This window comes from Letharia columbiana (assembly GCF_014066305.1).
Source record: "Letharia columbiana isolate WasteWater2 chromosome Unknown Sc0000027_s0, whole genome shotgun sequence".
Taxonomy (NCBI): Eukaryota; Fungi; Ascomycota; class Lecanoromycetes; order Lecanorales; family Parmeliaceae; genus Letharia; species Letharia columbiana.
Genome location: NW_023501069.1, coordinates 473369 through 487163, shown reverse-complemented (window position 1 = coordinate 487163; position 13795 = coordinate 473369). Strand labels below are relative to the sequence as shown.

The window sequence follows — 13795 nt, the reverse complement described above, 5'->3', positions numbered from 1 at the left end:
ATTATTTTGGAAATGATCTTGGATGGATGCAGAGAGAGGTAAGAAACAGTGTGGGCAAGGTCTTGAGAAGGTTGTGAAATCGTGGTGTCAATGTTCTGTTGTGGCCGAAATTGTTTACCGCGCTCTACCCCATCACGAAGACACGAAGCCGTGCAAAGACGGTATTTGACGTCATCTACAACACCACCACCATTGATTTCCTCTAGATGCAGGGATACAAGCCGTAGATATTCTCCGATCAGGGTGTATCCTCCCTCGCAAATACCACAGTGGCAGCTTTTCCAGCTGGCGAAACGAACGAGCAAGGACCATTACTGATCGCTTGTTTCGCCAATTGGGACTTCGACCCTGCAACTTGACATGAACCGGCTCACTATATGATCCAACTTTGCCATGGCACTCAAATGTAGATTGTAAAATGTGGGCATTCCGAATTGCTCGAGCTGGGCGATCTTGTTCCACCCTGCACATTTCTATTACTCCTCTGGAGTAGGGTCGAGTTGTTTCATTGCTAGACATTGGAGCTCTAAGAATTGAGCTAATAAAACAATTATCCCTTTTCACTGTGGCTGTCAAATGTGGTTCTCTCCCATTGGAAGTCCTATTCAATTCTGTCGTGCGCAAAAGGCCACGATGTCATAGCATGGCGGAAATCGGACTCTGGGAAATTTCGTGGTCGTTTTGACTTTTGCTAGACACACTGAATTCTAATAGTAGCTTCTGCTGTCACTTGGTAGAAAAAGACAGAAGGGCAGAAAATGCTTTAGAAGAAAGGACAAAACAAAGTCCTCCCAATGCTCGAACCATTGACCTCGCTTGGCTTGGCGGAAAAAAAGTGGCCGATCAGAGAGCAACCACAGTGAACCACTTCAGTGTTAACCTAAGCCGGCCTCAGCTGTCCGAACGGATCTGAGAAGTGAACCGCTTCGGAATTACCCTAAGCCTGTCTCAGTCTTCACAATATCATTGTTCGCTTAAACCTTCAAATCCTTATCATTTAAGCTAAAACTCCCATGATCGGTGAGTGGTCCCCACTAAAATTATATATCTATAATAATGTCGTCATAACAAACCAATAATGCATCATAGAAATGGCAACAATTAGAACACGAACATTCCAACTTCTGTCAGTCATCAACTTACTCTTTTGAAGTCTACCTTGGTTCACAGGCCATCTTGCAGTTAGATCTCGATCCCTGACGTTATGGCGGCTAAGGCTGAATTGCACGGACTGTTTTGGATGGGCCAAGTCCCGTACAGCACACTCCACTTACAATAGTCTCACCTTCAACGACTATTCAAGCAGGAACCACACCCTTGCTTCGTTTTGATCACAATCAAACCTGCTAGAACAGAACAATTTGCCGCACAGCTTCACCATGGCGGATCTCTTAGACATCACTAGGCGTGTTTCTCCACGCCCCCCCCCCCCCCCCGCCCCCGCCGGAATCGAGATCGGCGAGCACAGCAAGTTTCTTGCGCCTGAAAACACCAAACATCTCATCGAAGTTCTTCAGCTTGGTCTCCTCGACATCAAGAAAGTCATCGTCAAGGCCAACGAACACAAAGGAACCAAGGAAGGAAGATATACTACATCGGCTGGCATTTTCAAATTCAAAATACCGAGGGTACGGGTCTTATGGATACAAAATACCTCTAGGAACACTACCTGATTGACTAAGTGATTGTAGCTGCCACAAAAAAAATGGAGACATGCACATCGGCCGACATCTTCCCTCCCTAGGAAATCCGGCAGTCTGTAACTATTCGTATCAATGGGCAAGCACAAAGGAACGTAGGCTTATGTACCTGCATGCGGGTCGCTCGTGAGTACTATCTAAGCGTAATGAGAAAAGCTTGCCGCTCATTGATCTTTCCAGGGTAGAGTTGAAGCGCTGACACAATTGACCGAGCCTTCAGCCAGCAGCCGAAAGCTACTACGACGGATCAGAAACGAATCAGAAAGGATTTTCGGGTTGCAAAGCGCAGGGTACAATTACGAATCGGCTGTTAGAAGATGGGATGCCAACAGACGTCGTTGTAAAAAGCTTTTACTAAAGCGTCCTTCATCGAACGTCCTACACATAAGAAAAACTGGACGACATATCTGCGCTCAGCTTGCCTCTATCTAAGAACAAGAATGTAGCAATCTGTCTCAACGTACAGGCATAGTCACAAGTTTAGTAACTGTCTACGCTATGCAAAAGGCAGAAGTTCCAGCCCAAGCCCCTGCTATCCATCGAAATATTCGTTCTCAAATGTAAGGTGTAGATCCTTCTTTTCCAATCACGACAAAACAGCACCAGCTTGAGCCATCGGTGGCAGGAATCTGCTGTGCCTCTATCCGCTGACCTGGCTCTCCATTGCTGTCGTGCATCTGATTGTCGTTGCTAAGATCTTGGGGGACAATGTGGAAGGTCAAAGAACATCGAGGAGGGGACCGGGAGGGCTAAGGAACCTCGTGTCAGCTATTATTCCGCCTAAATGCTTTTCAGAGTACTCACACTGTTCGGCTATGCTCATAGCTAGGAGTTCTTGCTGGCGCTAAAAGATCTTTCGGCGTTGCCTCGCCGGTCATCGGCTCATTCTTACTGGCCCACTCTTGGGCTCTGTAAAGTGGATCATGCTTCCTCGCCCATTCCTTGGTAAACTCCGAGAGTATGGCTCATTCTTCACCAACTCAAGAGGCCCTCGTTCGTCGAAACCACGGCATCATTGATCATCTCTTCGCAGCCATAGCTTTAGAATCCCCTGGTCAGTAAATGACAAAACCATGGCGTTCAGTGCAGCTAGGCTTACCTGTTCCGTAGTTTATTTTTACCAAGCAACCAGGTCAAGCTTTTCTGGCTGAATCTTCGACTTCGTCTCTGGGTTGACGCAGCTCCTCTTTGCGCTCGTCTTAGGCTCATACCCCTTAAAAGTCGATGAGATTGTGATGATCCGTCTATCCTACGGTAATTAGTCCTGATAGACCGTCCTCCAAGGATTATCAGAGGTAGGCGTACCTGTTCCAGTTGTTTTTACGGCGTTCAAGTCCCTATTCAATTTCCTCAAGGGAACTCGTGTTTGACCTGAACGCGCCAACAAAGCTCGATCTCTTCGACTCCAAGATGACACATATTCTGATATACTTTTCGGTCATGTCCTTTGGTGCACGGTCGGAAGTCATTGCTTAAGTCTTCGGAGTGTTACGTTATATCGATAATTGGGATGATGTGACCAAGCAACTCCGAACGTGAAGAAAAACGGACAACATTGTTAGCAACCCAAGAGGGATGTATGTCGAGCTTGTTAAGAACGTCGGTCATGACGGTGAGTTGCTCTTCCGTTTCGCCGCCGTTCGGTAACCGAAACAAGAAGGCCATCGTGAGATTGATCATTTGAAGCTGATGGTGGTCTAGGAGAGCCATATTGTACCTGTGTTGAGAATTAGCGTTTTATCCGCGATTCCTCAGTGAAAAACTTTACTTGCTTGATATTTAAGATTAGCGGCTTTTGAATAACCAGCCCGTATGGTCTAGAAAATTCAGTTAAGTAAAACCCGCCCTTTTCTCACTGTTTTACTTCACTACCGAACTTTTAGATTACTCAGCAACTCAGCCCAGCACAAGGCCATCCCCGTATATTACACGGTTTTATTGGCAAATAGATCACGCTAAGGTCAAAAATGTACTCAAGGTTCATCGTACGAGTTGAAATGTGCTACCTTAGGTTAAACTTCGCTGTCAATAACTCCAATATGGGGGGGCTCTGCCTTGTGCGCCACGACACTTCCACCACACCACTCCATTCGGGGTCTTTTTTTTTTACCGTTATCGAAACTAAACACTATCTGCGAAATCTCACGCAAACCTCATGACCAACTTAGATTCCACGACACTATGGAACAGGTTGGAGCGACTTTGCTGGTGCTCAAGGCTTACTGTCAAGCGATTGTCTCCGGAGATGAGAGAATTGCATCTGGCATCCAAGTCTGCATGCTTCATTACTCCTACGATCTTTATCATTCCGGACACAAACAAAATAGCAGTTGCAACATCAATCAAGCGTTTCCATTCCCCACACGTCACACACTCTCTGTAGACCGCTTTCGAAGCTGGGCAACAAGATCCTCTGACTGATGGAGATCTTTTTCTAGCCATGCAATTTTTGTCTCCGCCCCTCTCCTCATACCCCTCTCGGACTGAAATCTGTGCTCAGCTTCATCCTTGGCCACCTCTAGCTCCGCAAGCTTCTTTTCTAATGCCTGGATTTTCTTTTGCGTCGGATCAACCCTCTTCTCTCCGCTCTCACCACCGTCATCTTTGGTCGAGGACCCGAGCGATGCACTGGCACTCGGACCCGCGGTGGCGCGTAGAGAAGTTTTGTAGGTGTGTTTTAAAATGGGCTTTAGGGTGGGGTCCAATGTGGACTCCTTGTCGAATCTGCGGACTTTGCACTCATTAGGAAAATGTGTCAACGCCATAGGAGACAGTGGCTCTTACTATGGACTTCTCCTAAGCTGACACGTCGCCTTTTCTGGGTGCCCACTGAGTAATCATCGCCGAAATTGTCATCCCTTGAGCTGGGTACTGTCTTGCGCTTCTTCGACGACGTCTCAAAGAACTCGTCGAAACCCGCTTCGGTTGTGGGAGGGTGCATAGAAAAGGCCTAAAGATCAAAGTCAACATAGTGCGTGCAGGGATCAATCAAAGGAATAAAATGTACCTCTTTGAGCTTTTGAATCTGTACCTCTTTGGGCACGAAGTCATACGCCTTCTTGACTAAGGTACCCCACAGCCGGAACAACATGGAGTCACTCAGATTGTCGCCAACATTGGCTGCCCGAACATTGTGCGCGAATGTGGTGAAGCAGATGTCACCGATGGCCATCAGGGACACATCTGGGACGATCCACCTCTCAGTGTCATTCCCCAGGATTAGGGCGCTTTTGAAGTGCTTGATCTCTTTTCTCTTAGGCTTGAGAAGCCAGAGTCCCTCCTGCTCGTGAAGGAGCTTCTTGGCTTGAAGGGCCGCCACCGCTGTCTTTCCTAACCAGTAAAGTTCGAACTTGGGGCATTTTGTCTGGCTGATAAGTCGATTGTGGGATGGGTCCACCGTGTCAAATTCGGCGCGAATATTTCCCTCCCAATACCATTCGATATCGCGACGGGTTATGACTTTTCCCTGCTTGCTATTTTCGGTGCAGAAATGCTTGCCGTAGTCGGTAATGTCGATATTGTGTTTTTCGAGGAAAGCCCTGTTGTAGAGAACTGGGATGATAGAGGGTTGAAGCTGGGGGCCCGCGTGTCCCGCCATAGCCTGAGCTGGTGGAAATGTTGTGATGTTTGGAGGCGGTAAGTGGAAGAAAGTTGATGGTGGGCTACAGAGGAATTTTCATTGTGTGTTGACGATCTGGCAGGGACTTTTGATCCGCGCTAAACCCTTTCTGGCGAGGTCATCGTGCAGGCTCGAGGGCGCAGAGACCCAATCTCGTATCTTTGAATCGCCCTTAAACTTTCTACTCTGGCTTCGTCTCCTCAACTTCTTGAACATGGCATTGAGTAAATGCCTAAACTCGCTGGAGCGGTCTACAACTCCGGGGCCCATAACAGTCCCTGGGGAATTGTTGGGTAACAATGCCTCACGCGCGTGTGCCACCTGCCTACAAAATTTGTGAGGTGCATCTACTAACCCTTCTGTTAGCTTGAACGCCCTTCATACCTTAACAGCCTCAGCCAGACATGCAAGGAACTCCAGGCTGCCTTGCTACCTATTTTGTACAAAAATCTCTCCTCAGTGCTGAAGCGCGACTGGGATAGTCTATTATTCTTGGAAAACCTCTTGGTTTCGTGAACGGAAGGATTGCAGTTCACCACTAGCATTTCGGTATCAATGAAAGCTGATGATCTTGACATATCTGAGGAATTAGGCGGGTTCGGTGATGATGGCTTAGATCTGGGCCCTGGAGGCGAGTTTAATGGATTTCGCCAAAGACGTGATCAACTAAGAGCTCTCAGTTCCCTCCTGTGGCTCGTTATCTACCAAATTCCGAAGGAGCGTCTCCAATATTTCCGGTACGTCTCTTTTAGGATATGCTATCAAATTTTTGGAAGGACTGACCATGGATCTTTCAGATGGCATCACTCTACAACATGTTCGAAGCTGAGCATGAATCTAGTCGCGACCCGTCACGGCAAGAGTTTGAGGAACTTGCAACTCAACAACACCTGCGAAGGATGGGCTGAAGGTATTCATACATGCCACGCTCTGTCGACGCTCCAGATTGCCGACCTTGACCAATTTACCTCACCTGATTGGGTCGTGCGCCTCGTGGCTCTGAATTCGCCGGTCGGAGCTTTCCTAAAGCCTGGTCATCGAAAGCAGTCTCAACTGGTCGACTCGCAGAGCAGTCGATAGAATTCCAGGCGGACCGTGACTTATATACATCCCGCCTCGTGCGCACAATCAGAGAAGAAATTTTCACTACACAGCAAAGATCGCGGTGGTAATCACTTACAGCATCCTGGCGCCATCTTGACCCCCAAATCACTTCATCTCATCGGAATGGACTTCACCAACCACGTAGAACCCAGGCTGCCCCGTTTGTTCGACTTCAGTAGCCTTCACTCGCTGTGTTTATAATCTTGCGAGGGCGCGGTGAGCCCAAATGTACCGTTCAGTCTATTGACGGCTCCTGAAGGTCACGACAATTCATGCTGGACACCACGACTCAGCATGCTTTCACACCTTCTCCATCTCCATGCACGCTGTCGAAACCCTTAGGCTCCAGCCATTCCGCCCACATTGTTTTCCCAGTCGCTCGATTTCAAAATTTTGGTATAATTGATCCTCCACACACCCTCGTACCCAACGTGAGCTAGTCGTCGATGTTGGATAGCTTCGCCGTTTGCGTTTGCTTGGCGGACTAAAAGGGAGCTTCCCTCTCAACATATGCTACGGAAAAACGAGCGCGTCACCGCGATCCAACTCCTCCGATTTGTATGCCATCTCTATAAAAAGATCCTGCGATCTTGGAGACACACCTCACACTTGCTCCCCTGTTACTTTGATCCTTTATCGCTCTCTTATCCCACACCCACTGAAGCTGCTGTGAGCACAGTGAACGATGCCTCTTATAAACACTTGTTATGTAGCAGTACTTCTACTGCAAACACGCCTTGGCCTCTGCTTTCTCAGTTTTTGATGGCTCAATAAATGTACATATATACCGCTCTCCACCATTTGGTGTCCGTGAGAAGCCCTTCGAGATTACAGGACGCACGGCTTCTGAGTCACGAACATGCAAAGCCATCCCACCAAATAAACTGAACCATCACAAGCCACCGCGCAGCCTCTAGATATCGCGATCTACACTGACTAGGATGCTTATGCAGATAGCATCGGTGAAGATGAAAAGAGGATCAGTATCGGGGTATGGAAGGGAGAGGACGGCAGCGCAAACGCGGAGGAAGACAACAAGCAACGAACGGGCCTTCAAAGAGTGAGCAAGAAAAAGTCACGAAGCCTCCCAAACGAGAAATCCTTGTCGCGTTCCACCAATGCAGTCAAGCGAAACTGCACGGCTGGGTGCTCCGTCCACCGCATGATAGATCTAGCAAGCGGTAGGGTGGCGGACCTCCTTTGTGAACATAAGCATCATGGCTTCAAACACGATGTGACCTTTTTCCAACGAGAGGGGAGGATCCTGAGGGTTGCTGGGCGTGTGGAGTAAAGGGGGTCCCACGATTATAGCAAGAATGGGAATAATCGCGGGCGAGACGTAGGGAAGGAGGGAGACGCAGGGAAGGAAGGAGATTCGGAAGGAGGTGTAGGGGCAGCAGGATAGATGAAGAGGCGGGGAACCGTCATAGATCAGATTCAGGCTAGTATACTCAGCCTATTGTTATGGAGTATGGTCCTGTGGCATGCCATAACCTGGCATCTGATCGATAGCACTGGGACCAGCTTCACCCCACACCATAACCAAATGTACCCAGTGCCACAATGGTAGCTAACCCTGCGATGATTACGACTTGGAGAACATCTTCGTAGATGTTCCACTAACTCTTATTTATGCTGTCAATCCAGGGGTGCGTGAAGAAGAGGAAAGTGTCGCTAGACGAAAGAAGCCTGGCAGAAAGCCAGTCTATGAGAGTTTTCAGTGAAAGGAGTCACTTGCTTATGGTAAATCGGCGCAACGGAGGCATTGGTTGGTGGAGATGTTTGAAGAGACCAAGTCGACGAAGTCTGCCAGTGTGGACAGGAGCAGTTTTCATGGTCACATGTACGTGAAGTCGTTACTTGAAACACCGCTTCATCACATGCATCCTCCTTCTTCTCCGAGCTAAGGTCGCGTAGCATCTATCGCCCAACATGACCACGGACGCGCTTACAGCACTCCGTCCTCGGAGGACAGCGACGGTGATAGTAACGTGCTAGGGTTTGTTGACGACGGCTTCCTCCTCGCCTCTGCGGAGGATATCACAATGTATATCAGTAAGGGGAGCAAGCCTGAAAGTCGTGTGCCTTGCTTAGGTACGCCTCTCGGTGGCTTCCGTTCTCTTCCACAGCTTCCATAATTTAATACAAATATCGCCGCCTTACCTGCCCAGCCACATATCGATATTGAAAGATGTTTTCCTTCGATTTTCCCATCGCCTGTCTGCAATTCTCGATTTAATTTAATTTAATTTTTTGCCCTCCTCTTTTCGGTCGCTCATTTCTTAACGGACGAATGATTGGATGAATAATATTAGAATGTCAAGGTCGATAATGCATGCATACAGCCAAGATATGGAGAAAAGGGGACTGCGGGGGTTTAAGGAATTAGAGTTAGGGTAATCAAACCTTCTCCGTAAACAGAATGAAGTACAAACCCTCGTACTCATATTCATAAGTACCTTACTTGAGTCCAAGTATCTTTCCTGCTTGCAGACGTTGAGGCCGGTTTGAGAGGGTTCGGAGGATATAGGCGCCAGCGGAAACCAGCTCAGGTACCCGGAGCTAGCTTTGCATTGGTGGTTCCCAAGGTAAGGTACGAGTGCATAAGAGTCCGCACGGGAGTTATGTACCTATGCAGGCACAAAGCTGACCCTAGAAAACAGATAACGCTCTTCTGCCAAACAAACCTGATTGAAGCCCCTCAGCTAATTCCCCAAATTAGTGACTAGCCCTCTCTGGAGCAGGGCTGCCGAAAGCGGCACTTGCAGCTACTGCGGGGCCGCGGGCTAACCCTTTCCAGAGATTCCGGGGTCCGCTTTAGGGAAAAGGGGCGGCGTGCTAGCTCCGGGTACATAAGTAGGGTACTAAGTCGCGGGCCGAGAGGAGTGCATGAAGAACATTTGGTCCATGCCATATTCAAGCCTTACCTTAGGTACAACATACTACTTGTATCTCTTTGCAAATTGAGCCCGCAGTTACGCGCCCCCCATCTCTTCACTCTCTATCACTTGATGCCAATCATTCTCTGCATCATGTGTGACACTTTTGCATCAGATTTGCACCTCGCATCTCTTTTCCCTTTGACCCCTTATTTGTGCAGCGAAATCTATCATCTGATGAGCTTCTCTTTTGTCTGGGAAAAAAAGGATCGGCGCTGGCTTTGACAGCTTCACAGGTGGGAGAACCAGGTCGTGGACCGATGTGGACTCCCTAACGCTGCAGGCGACTGAATCCGGTAGGTTACAACTTGCATCTATCATGTGATTCGCGCTGCGTCATCTCACCCTCTTCGAACGACTGGCTAAACTCGTTGGAAATCCAATATGCGCGACAACCAAAGCCAAATGATATGAATACTGAAAGGGATGAGGACGATATCGCGTCGAGGGAATGGATACCGAAAGGGACAGGACCGATTACACTGCGCCCAGGTAAATTTCTGTCAGTGATGTCTGGTCCTGCCACTTCTTGAAGCTCCCCGTGCTCCAACATAAAGAGACTATAAAGAAAGCCTGCTACCCCATACTTCTTGCAACCATCTTCTTCTCAAACAATCATTCATCAGTCTTTACCAAACCTTCTCGCTTTGCCAGCCAAGTGTCCCTGCTCCACTCGCAATCGTCACCTCTCGATATCTACACCATAGACATTATGTTCTCCAAAACATCTATCATCCTCTGCCTCTGCTTCTGGCTTGCCTTCGCCTCGGCCGCCGTCAACCTCGCCCAGATCGTCGCCAGCAATGAGAATCTCGAGGAGCAGGCTACCAACGCCGACACCGACGTCAATGATCTCACCGCTCTGAACGGACTGGACTATGCTCCCGTGAGACCTACTGTCCAACTTCACACGGACGGTGGACTGACCACAATCATTTAGAAAGCCACTCAAGACCTTGCAGGGATCAACTCAGCTCTTTCGGACCTCGTCATCAATGCCGGACAAGTGACGCCCACAGGGGACGGCGGCGACGAAAGTAGCGTGACCAGCTCCTTCGCCAGTGTGAGTATCACCATACCCTGACACACAGCCCAACACACTCACAAATCCTCTCCGCGTCTTCCCAGTTCTCCAACGCCTTGACCAAACTCATGAACGACCTGATCTCCAAAGAGGAGATGCTCGCCATGTTCGACCAAAAGACGACGATGTATGGAAATCTGACCTTCCTCGAAGACAACTACAACGCAAGTCTTCCCTGCCTCCATGACTCGCCATATCGCTCCGTGGGCTAACCCAGACCGTCTAGAACTACTCCCTCGCTCTGCAGAACATCACAATGGACCAGGCGGACAAAGAAAGCGTTGACGACGCTACGGGTGGGGCGCTGGGGCAGATCGGAAGTGCCGTTAGCGCGTACGCTTGATCCTGTGCCATGGAAGCTGCGGCGGTGCATCATCGGCATCAGGATCAGAAGGCGGCCGAAGAATGTGAAATAGAATATCTTCTGTCTTGTATGATTATCCTAGCAAATTTTTTTGCGGCTTCGCAGGGACACCGGCGCGGAATCCCCGAAACTGTGTAATCTATCCCCATGCATGCTTCAGTCCCATATAATTCCCAACACATCGCATCGATTCCGTCGTCGGTTCACTCGTCCTCAACATCCCAAATCGTACGAAAATCCTTATCCATGCTCCCTGCCCTCCCACCCCAGCTCAGCAGCGTACCTCCCTCGACCCCAAGCGTCTGACCCACAGCACACAACCCCGCAGACACCCATCGTCTCAACGACCCAAATCGACCTCCCACAACCACCATCATCCGCCACGGACCCAGCAGCGTTAAACAATCACCGCGCGCACCTCAACGCACACTCCGCCACTCACTAACAACCCCTGATCCCGCACCAACAACCACTGACCAACATGAGCAACGAAGTCATCGCAGCCCTCACGCACTACTTATACCGACCGAGCAGCGTCCGAGGTGCCACACCCCGTCTTCGCGTACCACAACCCATCCCGCTCGCTCGAGGAGCCTTGTGAGAAATTGACAATGTCGAACTTCCCCACGGGCGCGGTGGTAAAGGGGAGGGAGGGAGGGTTGATCTAGAGTACGGGGAGGGAGGGGAAGGGTTTCCAAACAGTGTTCCCCCAACCCTGTGCGACACATCTCAACAGCGCGAACAAACGCACCACCACCCTCGATTCGCTCTCCACCGACGATGACTCAAGTAGCCGCCTCACGTGGAAATGTAAACAGGAACCACGAGCATCAGGTGTGTGAAGTCGTACCCCCCCCCAACCTCACCATGCCAGCCCCGAAAGCCCGATGCTCGTTTAACGAATCGCGAAAAAGCGAGCGGATGTTCGGAGAAGGGGAATGACGCATCATCACACATGGTAGGCGTGCGAGGCCATGACTGACTGACTGACATACGGATTTTCCAAGGCAGTCGTCGGGACGGGAGGAGCGGTTCGCAACACCTTGAAGACTTCATCGAACAGACGCAAAAATGGGTCCTGGGATGGATTTCGAGGTTGGGAGCTGGACGATCGGAGAAGGGAAAGGGAGTCAGGCTTGTAGAAATCCCTCTCACCCCCAGCCATTCGCTCACCAGCCTTCCGACGATCTATCAAACAGCTACTCCATCTGACAGTGCAACACGCCCGAATCCCTCCAACCCCACAAAGCCACAGCCTCAAAGCCGGCCACGGAACGGTTGCCGAACACTCACATCTGGGGCCCCAACGCCACCACCTCGCCCTTCCCCTCCACCGCCCGCGCAATCCTCGCCCCCGACCAACCCGGGTCGACCCTGGAACCCACAAGCCCCAGACGGCAACCCACCCGACACCATCATCACCGCCCCATCCGACGCCACCAAACGCGCCGCCCTCGCCGAGCGCAAAGCCGCAGCCTACCTCCAGGCCCAAAAATGCCCTTCGAACGCCACAGCGCCGCCGACCGCCCTCGTCACCACCGCCAACCAACCAATCAACCCAGCCCCTCGACCCAAAGCCCCGAAAGCCGACCTCCACGGACCGGAAAAAAAAGGCACACACGCCCAGAAACTGCGAAAAAGGGGGCGGCCGACGGAGCGCGAAAGGAAGCCAAGCGGACCAAAAGGCCCACGCGGACCGGCCTCGTCGACGGCTCGGAAAGGCGGGAAGCGACGGTAGGGCGCCGGAGCTGGAGGCGTGGCGGGGGCTGGGGGCTGTCTGAGGGTAGATACGCCATAGATGATTTGGCTACCGACTCCATGTGTCATGCTCGGTGTGCCAAGTGAGCAGCATGCAGTGTCTATTCCATGTCGGTAAATCGCCCGTCGGTCTGCAACAGAGGAGGAGAGGGGACGGAGATCGAGATACCCGACATGCTGGCTCCAGACAAGCACCTCGAGGTAACCCTCTCACCGCCAAAAAAAAGGCCATAGGGATGTAAGCTCAACGACACGCGCGACGTCAAACACCACCCACTCCATCCATGCCTGCCCATGGAAACCCACCCGCACCCCCTTCCCCTTCCCTTCCCCCCCTCCCCCCCCTTCCCCTTCCCCTTCCCAGTCCGGCCCCTTCCCCCAACGCCCTTCCCCCCCAATCCCCCAACGCGCACGCACGCACGCGCGAAAGACGGCGCGCCTACCGAACCGAATCATCGATCACGGTCCACACAATCGGATCAAGTGGCAAGACCACATGCGACGGAGGCGCGACTCGTAGGAAGAGTGAGTGAGTGAGTGGGCCCGGCTGGATGCCAGCGGGGAAAATGAAATAACCGATGCGGTCCGAAGGGTTTTTTTGCTTTGGTTTCTGTCTGGCAAACAAATAGTTTGATACGATATCCGATCGACATGGTGCGTGTCATTTGGCCGGTTCGGTGGGCGCGGGTGAGGGAAGATGCTGTCGGGTGTGTCAAGTCTCCGCGTATTGGAAAGAAGGTAAGGTGGTATTTTCCCTGTGGAGAGAGAGGGAAGTAGATTTAGGCTTTGTGGTAGATGTCTGTCTTGCATACATACAGGTAGTAAACGAAAGCAGAGGCAAGAAGCATACATAGCAATCAATAGCTTTGTCAGACACTGTGGGTACAGATCACGTCCCATCTGCGCAGTCTTTACTTATTTCGCTCAGCGATGCTCTCCATCGTGTGCAGTGTTCCGTCCTGACGAAGAGATAGACACTCCATCCAGCGCTGCTGGTTTCCTCGCTACCAATGAACGCACGCATAATATTCTCTCCTCGTGAAGTCCCAAGTCATGAAGAGTAACTGTTCCATTCATAATCACCGAACATACCAGCGTAGATCCGACCAGGCAGGATGGCCTCGATTCCCAACCCAGACTGAGAACAAAACCACTACGATATCCTCATAGCACGAAACCCACCAGGCGAGAGCACCTCGTGAGTTCCGTCCGCAAAAGCAGGCATAC

At 50.7% G+C, this 13795-nt stretch overlaps 6 protein-coding genes across 6 annotated transcripts; 4 read left to right on the top strand and 2 right to left on the bottom strand.

The window, feature by feature from the left end:
- Positions 1 to 1379: 1379 nt before the first annotated feature.
- HO173_008058 (uncharacterized protein) lies at positions 1380 to 1673 on the top strand (the record flags this gene model as incomplete). Its single annotated transcript, XM_037309958.1, has 1 exon — positions 1380 to 1673. One exon carries the CDS (start codon positions 1380 to 1382, stop codon positions 1671 to 1673), a length of 294 nt encoding a protein of 97 aa, XP_037163255.1.
- A 1515-nt stretch (positions 1674 to 3188) lies between these two features.
- HO173_008057 (uncharacterized protein) lies at positions 3189 to 3410 on the bottom strand (the record flags this gene model as incomplete). Its single annotated transcript, XM_037309957.1, has 1 exon — positions 3189 to 3410. One exon carries the CDS (start codon positions 3408 to 3410, stop codon positions 3189 to 3191), a length of 222 nt encoding a protein of 73 aa, XP_037163254.1.
- Positions 3411 to 4066: 656 nt separating this feature from the next.
- HO173_008056 (uncharacterized protein) lies at positions 4067 to 5298 on the bottom strand (the record flags this gene model as incomplete). The annotated part of the gene is made up of 3 exons (XM_037309956.1): positions 4067 to 4431; positions 4485 to 4650; positions 4708 to 5298. 3 exons carry the CDS (start codon positions 5296 to 5298, stop codon positions 4067 to 4069), a joined length of 1122 nt encoding a protein of 373 aa, XP_037163253.1.
- Positions 5299 to 5874: 576 nt separating this feature from the next.
- HO173_008055 (uncharacterized protein) lies at positions 5875 to 6399 on the top strand (the record flags this gene model as incomplete). The annotated part of the gene is made up of 2 exons (XM_037309955.1): positions 5875 to 6056; positions 6117 to 6399. 2 exons carry the CDS (start codon positions 5875 to 5877, stop codon positions 6397 to 6399), a joined length of 465 nt encoding a protein of 154 aa, XP_037163252.1.
- A 3675-nt stretch (positions 6400 to 10074) lies between these two features.
- HO173_008054 (uncharacterized protein) lies at positions 10075 to 10658 on the top strand (the record flags this gene model as incomplete). Its single annotated transcript, XM_037309954.1, has 3 exons — positions 10075 to 10248; positions 10303 to 10425; positions 10491 to 10658. The coding sequence occupies 3 exons, from the start codon at positions 10075 to 10077 to the stop codon at positions 10656 to 10658; spliced, it is 465 nt and encodes a 154-aa protein (XP_037163251.1).
- Positions 10659 to 10798: 140 nt separating this feature from the next.
- HO173_008053 (uncharacterized protein) lies at positions 10799 to 12548 on the top strand (the record flags this gene model as incomplete). Its single annotated transcript, XM_037309953.1, has 2 exons — positions 10799 to 10944; positions 11822 to 12548. The coding sequence occupies 2 exons, from the start codon at positions 10799 to 10801 to the stop codon at positions 12546 to 12548; spliced, it is 873 nt and encodes a 290-aa protein (XP_037163250.1).
- Positions 12549 to 13795: the final 1247 nt, after the last annotated feature.